At 40.4% G+C, this 12021-nt stretch overlaps 2 protein-coding genes across 4 annotated transcripts; one reads left to right on the plus strand and one right to left on the minus strand.

Annotated features, from left to right (window-relative positions):
* Positions 1–2437: 2437 nt before the first annotated feature.
* On the minus strand, positions 2438–5209 carry nfam1 (NFAT activating protein with ITAM motif 1). Its single transcript, XM_086157001.1, has 6 exons — positions 5021–5209; positions 4617–4880; positions 3907–4028; positions 3014–3136; positions 2773–2853; positions 2438–2525 (listed from the first exon to the last, which is right to left on the minus strand). Exons 1-6 carry the CDS (start codon positions 5112–5114, stop codon positions 2463–2465), a joined length of 747 nt encoding a protein of 248 aa, XP_086013127.1. The 5' UTR covers positions 5115–5209; the 3' UTR covers positions 2438–2462.
* A 2023-nt stretch (positions 5210–7232) lies between these two features.
* Positions 7233–11146, plus strand: LOC147228779 (uncharacterized). 3 transcript variants are annotated; one of them, XM_086156292.1, is made up of 5 exons: positions 7233–7907; positions 8012–8081; positions 8846–8976; positions 9130–9259; positions 10029–11142. In XM_086156292.1, exons 3-5 carry the CDS (start codon positions 8862–8864, stop codon positions 10327–10329), a joined length of 546 nt encoding a protein of 181 aa, XP_086012418.1. In that variant the 5' UTR covers positions 7233–7907; positions 8012–8081; positions 8846–8861; the 3' UTR covers positions 10330–11142. The 3 variants fall into 3 exon arrangements, with proteins under 3 accessions (XP_086012418.1, XP_086012419.1, XP_086012415.1); XM_086156293.1 differs by lacking the exon at positions 8012–8081 and having other exon boundaries at positions 9133–9259; positions 10029–11146; XM_086156289.1 differs by lacking the exon at positions 8012–8081 and having other exon boundaries at positions 10029–11137.
* Positions 11147–12021: the final 875 nt, after the last annotated feature.

Consider the following 12021-nt stretch of genomic DNA (forward strand, 5'->3'; position numbering starts at 1 on the left):
GGAGTAATACAGAACATCCCCAGGGGTGAGAGTGGTAATTGGTGGAGACTTCAACAGACATGTTGGTACAGGCAATAGACGTGATGAAGAAGTGATGGGCAGGTTTGGCATCCAGGATAGGAACACAGAGGGACAGATGCTGGTAGACTTTAAAAAAAAGGAGGTAAGGCTGCAGTTAATACTTTCCCCAGACGAGGCAGGAACTTGGAGTAACTTATTAGAGCGGAGTTGGGAGCACACACATAGACTAGATCTTGGAAAGACAATGTAATTTGAAGGAGATCATTGACTGGGATGGGATGGAGAAGATGTGTGATGGCACCCATTTTGAAGAATAAGGGAGATGTGCAGAATTGCAGAAGAGGCTAACAGTTGATGAGCCATATAATGATGTTATTGGAATGAGTAGTGGTAACTAGACTGAGAGCAGAGGTCAGCATTTGTGAACAGCAGTATGGTTTCATGCCTAGAAATAGCATGACAGATGCAGTGTTTGATTCGAGAATGCCTGTAGAGAAGTGCAAAAAAAACTGCATTGGCTTTGTAGACCAAGAAAAAGCATACAACAGGCTGCTGAGAGAGGAACTATGGTAATGTATGAGGAAGTCTGAAGTGGTAGAGAAGTATGTTGAACAGGTGCAGGACATGTATGTGAGCTGTGAGATTGGGGTTAGGTTTGCTGTAGGTGTGACAGAGAAGGCCAAGGTGGAGGTGGGACTATATCAGGGGTCAGTTCTGAGCCCCTTCTTATTTGTAGTAGTGATAGACAGGCTGAAGGATGAGGGTAGACAAGGAATCTTTATGGACCATGATGTTTGCAAATGACACTGTGATCTATAGTGAGAGCAGGGAACAGGTCGAGGAAAACCGAGAGAGAATCAATGTGTGTGAATGTAAGGGACCCAAGAGGAACCGTGACGCTACAGGGACTGGAGATAAAGAAGGTGGAGGATTTTAAATATTTTGGGTCAACAATTAAGTGTCAGAGGTACTATGTGAGAGAAGAATATGAGCCAGAATGAAAGGAAAGGTTTTCAAGACAGTGGCGTGACCAGCAGTGGTGTATGGTTTGGAGACAGTGGCACTGAAGAAAAGACAAGAAGCAGAGCTGGAGGTTGCAGCGATGAAGATGTCGAGGTTCTCTTTGGGAGTGATGAGGATGGAGAGAATCAGGAATTAGTCCATCAGAGGGACAGCATATGTTAGATGTTTTGTAGAGTAGGTCAGACAAGCCAGACTGAGATGGTTTGGTCATGTACGGAGGAGGGATTTTATTAGATTGGATTGGAGCTGTCAGGCAGGAGGTCTTGAGGAAGACCAAAGAGAAGATTTATGGATGTAGTGAAAGAGGACATGAAGTTGGAGAGAAAGAAGAGGATACCAAGGATACATCAGATGGAGACGGTTTATTGGCTGTAGCGAAGGGAAAAGCCAAAAGGAGAAGAAGAAGAAGCTAAGGTTGAAGCTGCCAGGCAGGTGGCCTAGACGAAGGCCAAAGAGAATATTTATGGATGTAGAGAAACAGGACATGAAGTTAGTTGGTGTGAGAGAAGAGAGTTAGTTTGTGGAGGCTGATTCGCTGTAGCGAACCCTGAAGGGAAAAGCTGAAAAGAAGAGAGGAAGAAGATTTTTGTAGCCATGTTTTACTGTTCACTTCGGAAACCCCTACAGTCACGGATTACTTTGCAGGTACATACTGTTGCAAAACAGCACGTAGTAAATGACAGGGGCCTATGTTGAGCTTTAATTAGCATGTCTCCTCCCAGGTGAAGCAGCGTTGTCTGTGTTTTGATCACAACAGGTTGCTTGACGTACTGTCCTCAGTCACTATGAAGCTGAACAGGGGCTCTGTTTTTTTATACTATGGCCCAGCCAAGAAACCTCTGTCCAATCTAGGCTTTGCCTACTCTGCAGCTATCACTGTCGCCATGCTGTGACCGATGGCGGTTTCTAAGTCTTACCGTACAAGTGTCATGAGCAGGATCAATAATCCACTGCTATTGGCTTAAACGTTTTAAACTTAAAGAGATTAATACACTTAGTATATTAAAATTCACATTTTATCAAAGTGCATAGTAAGTAACTTTGGTTCTATTCTGAACATTATGCCATACTTTTTTAACTTTTCATCAAGTCATTTTAGGAATTGAAATACCAGATTTTTTTTTTTTGCATGTGTGTCTTTGAGTTATTGCATAATGTCATAAATAAAAGACCATATTGAAATTAATTCTAAAAGACAAAAGAGAAGATTAAGTGTGGGAGAGGATATGAAGGTAGTTGGTATGAGAGAGGATACAGAGATTTGGGTTAGAGGGAGAAGGTTGATATGCTATGGCGACCCCTGAAGGGAAAAGCCGAAAGGGGAAGAAGAAGAAGATTGAAATTAATTCTAAAAAATGGGTTTAATATTTATTTCTATGTAAAAATCCATCAGTTTGAAACCAGGTTATTTTTATTGTTCAGAAGTTCTCATAGACAGACTCCATTGCAGTTTCATCTTGAGGTTGTGTCGTTTGCACCATCTGTGGAAGAAGTTAGAGGACATATCACCTAATACGCATACATGTATATTGTATGTAGCTTTAAACTGACACGAGACGTATTTAATGCTACTCTTAAATCATGCTTAGATAGAAAGATAGATAGATAGATAGATAGATAGATAGATAGATAGATAGATAGATAGATAGATAGATAGATAGATAGATAGATAGATAGATAGATAGATAGATAGATAGATAGATAGATAGATAGATAGATCGCACTCACCAGGTTTTCTGATGATGGTGCTGTTTTCCTCTCCTTTGGTTCTAGCACATCATAAAAGGACCTATTTCCAGGATCTAGACTCTGGGAAAAAAATGTTTTATCAACACACCCCCAAAGATAAAGGTCTCCTCTAATTCCAGGAAGGAAGGAAATAGATTAATAAAACACACAGCCCCAAGGAACAACAAATGTAGACATATTTAAGAAGTCTATCCGTATCATTGAGGAGAAAGACCCTTACAGCGTAGAAAGATGTGGATGGAGCTGCTGTTACATCCGCAGTGTGCTCCACGTCGTTCTCCCCATGTGTTTTCTGTTTGGACTGCTTTTTTGGGGGGCCCTTATTATTGGGAACCAGTTTATTCTGAAAATGACAAGTAAATGCATTAAAAATGAATGACAGTAACAGTTGACAGTATCTTTAACACAAACAAATTTTGATTTATCAGTTTACAAGAAAATTAAATTGCAGGAATTGTAGATGACAGGCTATATTTACGTCTTTTATCTCCCAAGGCTATTTTATTTTGTTTTCTCATTTCCATCAGCAAAAGTCATTTGTTTAATTCAAAACATCACAGGTTGACATTAGCCCCTTATTGATTTTTCAGCACAGTGTGATAGATTATGTGGGGTATAATTGTGTCATGTTTTAAAATTGATGAAGCTCAAAAGCCCCAACAATTCATCAGAAATAATGAGTCATTGGAGCCCTGATGGACTATTTCTGGCAAATTTTTCATTTGTCAGCATACTTTGAGAGCCTGATTTTAAATCACTTTCTGACGATTACAAAATCTGTGAAATTGAATGGAAAGGCAAGGGGACTCAGAGCAGGGTCCACTCTAAAATATGTATTAAAACTGTTCATCTGTGAAATGTTATATATCAGACAGACTTCAACAATATTGTTCTTAAATGATACAACACAATAGAACATTCCTGAAGAAAATAAAAAGCTAAAAAAGAACTAACTAACAAAATAAATAAATGGGTTGCTATGAAAAGCAAAGGAAATGACCTCAGCTTTGGCCTGCCAGTATCAGGTTGATCAAAACCTTTGTGAAGTCACAAGAAGTCCTCTGTTGCAACACACTGTTTCATAACTTCTCCTCAGTGAGACAGTTTTCTTACCCAATGTTCCTTGAAGACATAGACTGAACCGCCTGCACTGAAGACTAGCAACATGCCAGTGAAGATGGCCACGACAGTTAATTCTGTGTAATCCCATATCAGCATATCCTTGTAGCCCTCATCTGGAAATCACAAAACTTTCAATGTCAAGCTGTCCTGCCAGTTACATGGAAAGTTCCTTCAATGGATACTTATTTCACATTTTAATCTCTGCTTTCATTACCATATTTTCAGTTATAAGCTGCAGGGTCTGGAAGAAAAAACTGTTCATTCTTCATTCCAGCTGGATATCGGTGTTATTAATGCTAAAAGTAACGCTGCATTTGTAAAATGTCCTTATATCCACCATGACAATATCAAAAATCCAACATAATGCTTGTGAATCATTCCTTGAACACCAAACGCAGTACCAAATTATGCAATATGGCGGTGTCAAAATTGATAAAATGTATGTTTTAGCACCCTCAGTTTAATACTATGGGACCATCTTATTCTTCCAGTCCTGCCAATGAGGCAGGAACTTTCAATCAAATGTCACCTCCATTTGTGTCAAGGGAAGAATGTGAATTGTAAAGTCAGTCACTGTGATGACCTGCAACTCTACTACACAGGGACATTGATGTTATTATTATTATTACTATTATTATTATTATATTCACTGCCAGTGAAGTGCTGTTCAATACAATATTTGATCCAGTGCACAAACTGACCTCTCACTCGAAGAAACCAGTAAGCTCGTGCATTTGCATATTCGCAATGATATTCTCCTGACAGAGTGACATTCTCCAGCACAAATTTATCACTGATTTTCGTCGAGTTGTCCTTTCTGACGACAGTGATGTCGAAGCTTTTCTGAGACGGGTCAAAGCACTTCAAGATGGAAACACTTTGGTTTGCTGGTTTCTCTAGCACATAATGCAATGTGAACCGTTCACCCCTGAGGGCGATGAAAACTGTGCGGACCAGGCTCAGTTCTAAGAGGGAGCACAACACAAGGTAAACACACACACACACACACACACAAGCAGATATATATATGTTTCAAAAATATATGAGCAAATGACATTATACTTAAAGCTCTCCCACCAATCCATGAAGTTATATGATAACTTACGGGGTGCTGCAATTGCAGATTGTCCAGAGGGTACTAAACACACAAATATCCAAGCCAGGATTGAAGAAAGATGCCTGAATTGTTGAAATGACATCCTTTAAAATGAGATTGTTGACTCCAATCTGCCACAGTGTGTTTCAGCTGTTATCGAGGTTTCCCATGTTGACTGGTCTAAAACGCTCAGATGAACATCCTGTTTCTAGCAAAACAACTTCCTCAATTTTGTCCTCCTTTTATTTGTGTGAAGTAGAAGAGGAACACCGTCCATACAGTTATAAGGGTCTTTTTTTTAAGCCTTACGAAAACCGATGCAAAGCGAAGATTATGATCGAATGAAGCCTGACACAGAGAGCTGAATGTAAGCTATTAGTAATAGAGACAAATCACCGTTTGGTAAACATGGTGGAGAAAACAACCTTACATTGACAAATATAGTTATCTTGGTTTGCCAAGTGGCTGAGATGAAGCAGGGCGGCCTTTTCTCTTCAATCAATTTAAGGATTTGTTTTTCAAACATGAAAAACATGATTCCTTGCATAGATTTTTAGTTGGGCGGCGCAGTGGTTAGCGCTTCCATCTCAATGGTCCCTGGTGAACCCAAAATTGCCCAGATGAGTGAATGAGAGAGTGAATGGTGTGTCTCTATATGACGTGAATGAGTGAGTGAATGGTTTAATGTCTCTATTATGACTGAATGAATACTTTATTGATCCCCAAGGGGAAATTCATGTGTTACAGTAGCAGATAAGCATGTGAACAAGAGAGAGAATGGTTGTATGGTAAATGGTCCTCAAGTAAATAGCACTTTAATCAACTTGCAGTTACAAAGCACTTTACACTGGATCACATTCACCTGCTCACACACTCAGCAATAGGGGTTTTTTTGTATCTTGCCGGGGATCAAACTGGTAACCTCCCGATTGGAGGGATGCAGCCTCTCTGAGCTAAAGCATTTCTCCATATGATGTTTAAATAGTCAATAGCTGTAAACGAGTTAATAGTTGTATGTCTTCATATGACTTGTGAATGAAAGAGAGAATAGTTGTGTTTTTTTATATGTGACTTTGTGACTGGCAACCGTTCCAGGGTGACCCCGCTTTTCACCCAATGACAGCAGGGATAGGATCCGGGACCCGGAAGCAAAAATTAATATTTTTGCTTCAGAATGCAGATGCAAAGACACACACACACACACACACACACACTCATCGGACAAACCACCTATAATGGCAGAGCCTTCTCCTCTCCGACATCAAGGTTAAACTTGTCCAATCAGTTTCCTGTGTTTGGTCTGCAGCTTCATTTGTCATATCAACCTCTGGTTCGGTTCCCCCTTTTCATGTTGAAGTCCTTCGCAAGCGCATCACAAGACAACGTGTAACGGACTGACGCAGCCTGGAAACGTCTAGTTTCTATGTTTATTTATATATTTTTTAACCCAAAGCTCTGTTTATGTAGCACTTTGCAAAACCTGTGTGTCTGTGTGAGTCTGTGTGTATGTTTGACAGAGCAAGAGATTGGAATTCAGCAGAATTTTGACAAATTGCCCGTTGTTAATGAGAACCAGATGCCCACAGTTGTGTCACTGTCGTAATTCTCCGCGTTGAATCTTTCTCCCCCAGCTGCAAGGTGAGCCATGCAGATGTTGAGATGCAGCCGTTATTATCATCGCGCCACATCTGCCCGCATCTGTTTTTCCTTCCACGTTCCTCCCGTCTCACCACTTGACTTTTCACGATTGTTCTCTCCGGCTGCACCGCTCGGTGGCCAACGCTGACCTCACCTCAGCCCCCGAAAGCAGCCAGGGAGTGGGAATAACATCTGGGTGCCAGTCAGTAACGAATACGTCGTTCCATTGTTATCACATCACCAAAAGCTCTCTTCTCCAGCAGATATTAATAAAAGTTTCTTTCATTTACCATAAAAGGATTTAGATAATGAGAGAGCCTATCATGCATTCGTTTTGGACATAAAACCAAATATTTCCGGTTTCTACTGTTCCATACGTCGAGCTGAGAATTTTCCATTTGACAGCTGATAGTAAAACTAGATTTAGTAAAGCATTGATGTAAGGTAAAGGACTTTTTCATGCTTCATGTGCCACCTTCAGTGCAATTTTTTAGGATTGCACTAACAAGCAGTTCTAATGGAGATTTTAAAGGCCCAACCAGGTGAATGCTGCAGATAATTATTTATTTTTTTTGAGATTTTTTTCTTTTCCCCGGACTAGAATGTTTAGAGTTACAGCCCATTGAGAGTGACTGAGGCAAATGTCTTGCTAGAACATACTTGAGCGCTGTTGGTTCAACTCCTCTTGATTTTTCATTTTACTTTGCGAGATTTTCTGAAGAACAAAAATAAAGCAGTGCGTAAGCAGTGAGAGGTAACGACAGACGAAAACGTCCTCGAGCCCAACTTTCAAGAAGACTGATGTTCATTGCTTTGGAAGGAGCGGAGGGAGTGAGACATGTAACTGTCAGATTCGTAAAGGCCTCAGGAGGAGGAGAAAAACGGGATAGATCACGAGGATGTGGCATACGTGAAAACAGCTGGACCTCATAGCACATGCATGGGTGTGTGTGCATGTGTGTGTGGGGGGGGGAAGAGAAGGAGAGAGGAAGAGAAAGAGAGAGAGAGAGCGAGAGAGAGAAGAGAGTTGGATGTCAGGATAGGGCTGAACACCAGGAATAAGGAGGTTTTTTGCTTTGGCACCGGACTAGCGCTCTCTACTCCTGCTAGTGCTGTGAGCAGAGATTGGAGGTCAGAAGAAAAGAACACTAATCAAACAAGAAAAAGAGAAAAGGCCACGGCGGTGGCGGAAGAGTGGAGAGCTGAGAGACATTGAAGCATCCTGCTGGAACGTGAAGCATCACCGGCGTCCCAACCTGTGAGTATCAGCTAGAGTTCCCCCTCTGCTTTTCAGATCAGCGTCTATCAGACTGCAAAGATAATGGTATAAAATTATGTTTTTTTTTTTTTTTTTTTTCAAAGAATGAAAACAGCTCCACCTTTGTGGAGCTTCCAAATCATATCGCCTGTAAACAATTTTAATACCTGGATGGTGAGTCACTGACTTATTAACTTTCACTCTGATTCACGGATGTTATACTGTACATATGGATGCAATACTGGTGCGATTATTCCTTTTTCCCATTGGATGCCTGCTTTCATATCTCGATCCTTCCTCCATGCAGATCTGGAGCCGCGGGATTCAGTCAGAAATATGTAAAAGCCTTTTTTTCCCCTTTTTTCTACGTTTTAAACATATCACATTATGCTCTTAAGTTCAAGACATAGAGCTGGATCTCGAAGGGACATAAAGATTGTTACATCCATATATGGATATATATGGATGTTTTAGACCTTTGATGTCTTGCAGGGAAATTATACCGCACTACAAGAGTGAAGTGGATTTGCTTTTTATACTTGTTATACTTTCAAAAAAAGAGTACTATCCCATGCATCAGTTATGGTGTTCAACAACAGGAGGGTAAACTGAGGGTTACACAAGTACTCGATTACTTGTTTAAAGTCACAGGAAATGCAACTTTCAGAATAAATAAAGAAGGGGTGTCACTGTCATGATGTGTGTTTCCATGGAAGCTGTAACTTTCCATGCTGTGCAAGTTAAGACAAAGAACCAAGTGTTTTCCAAAATTCCCATTTCTCTTTTATTGATGTTTTGCAGCACTTCAGATTATTTTCATAATTTGTTTTTTTGCATGAATAATTTGTAAAGCTGATATGAAGAAAAAAGTTTTGAGTACAAGAAAACTCATATTTTATTAAGTATTAAGTATTTTATTATTTTTTTTATTTTTGAAGGGAATGTCTGCTTGCCATGGCTTGTCCTTCATTGCTGAGGGTGCTGATGGTGGTTGCTATGACAACCGGGGCCCGTTCTGCTGGTGAGGAGAATGAACTGGATTATGGATACTGGAACTACAGAGAAGGAGGTAAATAACAACCCTCTCCTTTCAGAGCCAAGATGCGTGTCACCAATGGCTATCTGACAGATCGAAATGATAAAATGGAATAATTTCCAAAAGTGCTGTCTGCTGTTTATGACGACAAATCACAACCTCATGGTTTTGTGTTTGAACCCTCAGCAGACAGAGTCAATGTGGCCTCAGTGCGCAGTGTGACCAGAGTGCTGGATGCCTGGGGGAAACGCATTTTCAATGAAATCAAGACTTTGCTGCATTCACAGCCCAGCTCACTGCTGCCCGACTACTCCAGGTAACGTGAGGAGGCGCGTTGTTACCTGCCGCCATCGCTTTAAATGTATCCTTTTGTCCCCTTCAACAGCTTCTCATTGGCGTAATGAAGACTTAATGTTTACATAGCAAATAACTGCACATCCAATCCATCACAAGCGTTGTCATCATTTTGCTTTTGAGCTTTTATCATCCTATCTATTTTACTATATTGATGAATGCTAAAACATAAGTTTTAGCACACACACCAATACTGCGTTTGCTATGTTGTAGTCATGTAAAATACTTTATTCAATGAGACGCACTACAATGCACACACACACACACACACACACACACACACGGACAGGTATTTGCAGATTCCCTTGTATATGCACCAACGATAAAAAGGTAAACCGCCATGATTTTAACTTTCCCCTCCAAAGAAAATTAAAGTTTGCACCTTGTTATGATACAATTTTTTTTTTTTCACATCTGTGAAAGTCAATCCATGCAGTAAATAACCAGGCGGCACTACAGCCGTGCATTTCCAATGTGACAAGGAGAAAAAGGTTTTGTGCATCACATCCAGTGCAGTGGAATGTCTGTGTGTGGGGGGGTGAAATCACACTGGTGTGCCACAACCTGTCAAGCAGCGTCAGACGCGTACCACAGGAATCCCACAGAGTATTTCCAAAGTATTTCTAAGCAACAACTTGAAAATAGTTTAATGCCAGTACATGTATTCAAAGTGCTCAAAAATGTATGGGGGGAGATTCCTAAAAACTGGTCTCGCTCTGCTTATCCTGCAGGGTGCGCCCTCTGTCTGAATCCGTCAATGACTTGTTCAGAGAAGTCTCCCTGCTGCATCGGCGCATCACCGAGCTCAACCATCGCCTAGCAACCTTGGAGCCTTTCCTCCATCACCGCGGGTACCGACAGGAGGCGGTGGGAGATGGCCGGAATCCGGCAAGGGAGGTGGCAAGCCTGGCTCGGTACAATATGACTTCAGGGGCGGGGGGGGGTCCGGCGAGGGGCACTCGGGTGGTGAGGAGGAGACGGGTGAGAATCCTGAGGAACGGGGGGGTGAGGGTGATTCAGAGTGACAAGTAGACGTGGATAGAAAGGGAGGGGAGAATGTATAGCGCAGTAAAGTTTCAAATGTTCCATTTGAAGTAATCTAAAAAGTATAGTGTAAAAGTTAAATGAAGACATAAGGAACATTTACAGCTCTATGATGTAAAGGGAGAGTGCATTGAACTTCCAACTCCATAACATAATTCACATGATCTGAAATAAACGTTGCTGAAATCCTTTGTGATTGTCTTTGACATCCGTGACCAGGAACTAATCAGCTGCCATGTTGCGGCGAAACTATAGTCCATGGTAACATATTCAAAGCAGGCACTTTCATCAACTGTGGGGTCCTTTTATCAAATGCAGCAACAGTTCCTTATGCTTTTTTTTAATGAAATGAAGGAAGAAAAAGAAAGACACATCCTGTTGTTTGTTAAGAAAAAAAACATTTGTTTGATGTGACGCCTTATTTGTTTAATATTCAAAAACTTTTACCTGTCTTTTTTTAAAGGGCTTAAAACAAGATAAATTATTGTTCAAATGCAATGGAGCATTTTAGAAAAAAAAATAAAATGAATAAAAAGCCTGTAATTTCAAACAATTAAAATCCAGACTGATTTCCATTTTTACAAAATAAATAACTAAATAATAAGTGAATATAATGAATATATTCACACACACACACACACACACACACACACACACACACACACACACACACATATCGTCACATATACATATATATATATATCAAAAACATTTACCACAGTCAGGAATTGGGGTTAATTATAGCACACTCGTACAGCATTAAAGTAGGATAAAAACACATTTGGGCTGTATAAATATAAAAATAAAATGGTGTAATAAAATAAATCCTAAAAGCTTTCGCTCCCAGCCACTGCAGCATATAGAAACATCCAATAAAAATATTTAAGAGAACTTCGGCTCCGTTTATGGATTTTTTTTTTTTTTTTTTTTTGCGCTTAGATTTGTTTCTTGACATTTTTGAACAAATCAATAAACAAAACATCACGTCAAGTCAATATTACCGTAATTCAGCCATGTCCTGAGGAGAGAACGTTTATAATGCAGTCATAAATCACTATTTAACTATCATCGAGATTCTCCCGATTTCTGTCACAGTTCATAAACATGTAGTTACATGAAGACCTCTAATTTTCCATATTTGGAGAGAATGGCTGTGCGTCTCTGTACGAGACCCTTAGATTGACAAACCACCAGTCCACCATGTACCCAACCTTTCGCTCAATGACCACGGACTATGACCTCGCAACCATGTGTTCAAGATAATGAGTATGGAAATGAATTAATGAATAAATAAATAATTCACCACTAATTAAATGTGTAAAAATGACCTTACTTTAGCTGCTGTGCAATATGGGCCCCTTCCCAATGAAAAAAAAACAACTAAACATAATAAACTGTAAACCATTATCCACTGTCAATACTTCCTCTAAACTCACCTACAGGGCATTATTGTATAATAAGTAACATAAATGGCTGAGGCTCTATATTCTGTGGATTTTGTGAGTGTGTGTGTGTGTGTGTGTGTGTGTGTGTGTGTGTGTGGCGAGGGGGGGGCTGGTTATCCACAGGGTGGCAGTGTTCACCTTTTGCCACCATAACACAGCACGTTGACGACTGAAGACTTGATACGTAGGATGCTTCCCCCTCCCCACCCCCCATCGGACTGTCCAAGTTGGCCCT

Source organism: Fistularia commersonii, chromosome 12 (genome assembly GCF_037954325.1).
Source record: "Fistularia commersonii isolate RoL2024-O1a breed Wild chromosome 12, RoL_Fcom_v1.0, whole genome shotgun sequence".
NCBI classification, from domain to species: Eukaryota; Metazoa; Chordata; class Actinopteri; order Syngnathiformes; family Fistulariidae; genus Fistularia; species Fistularia commersonii.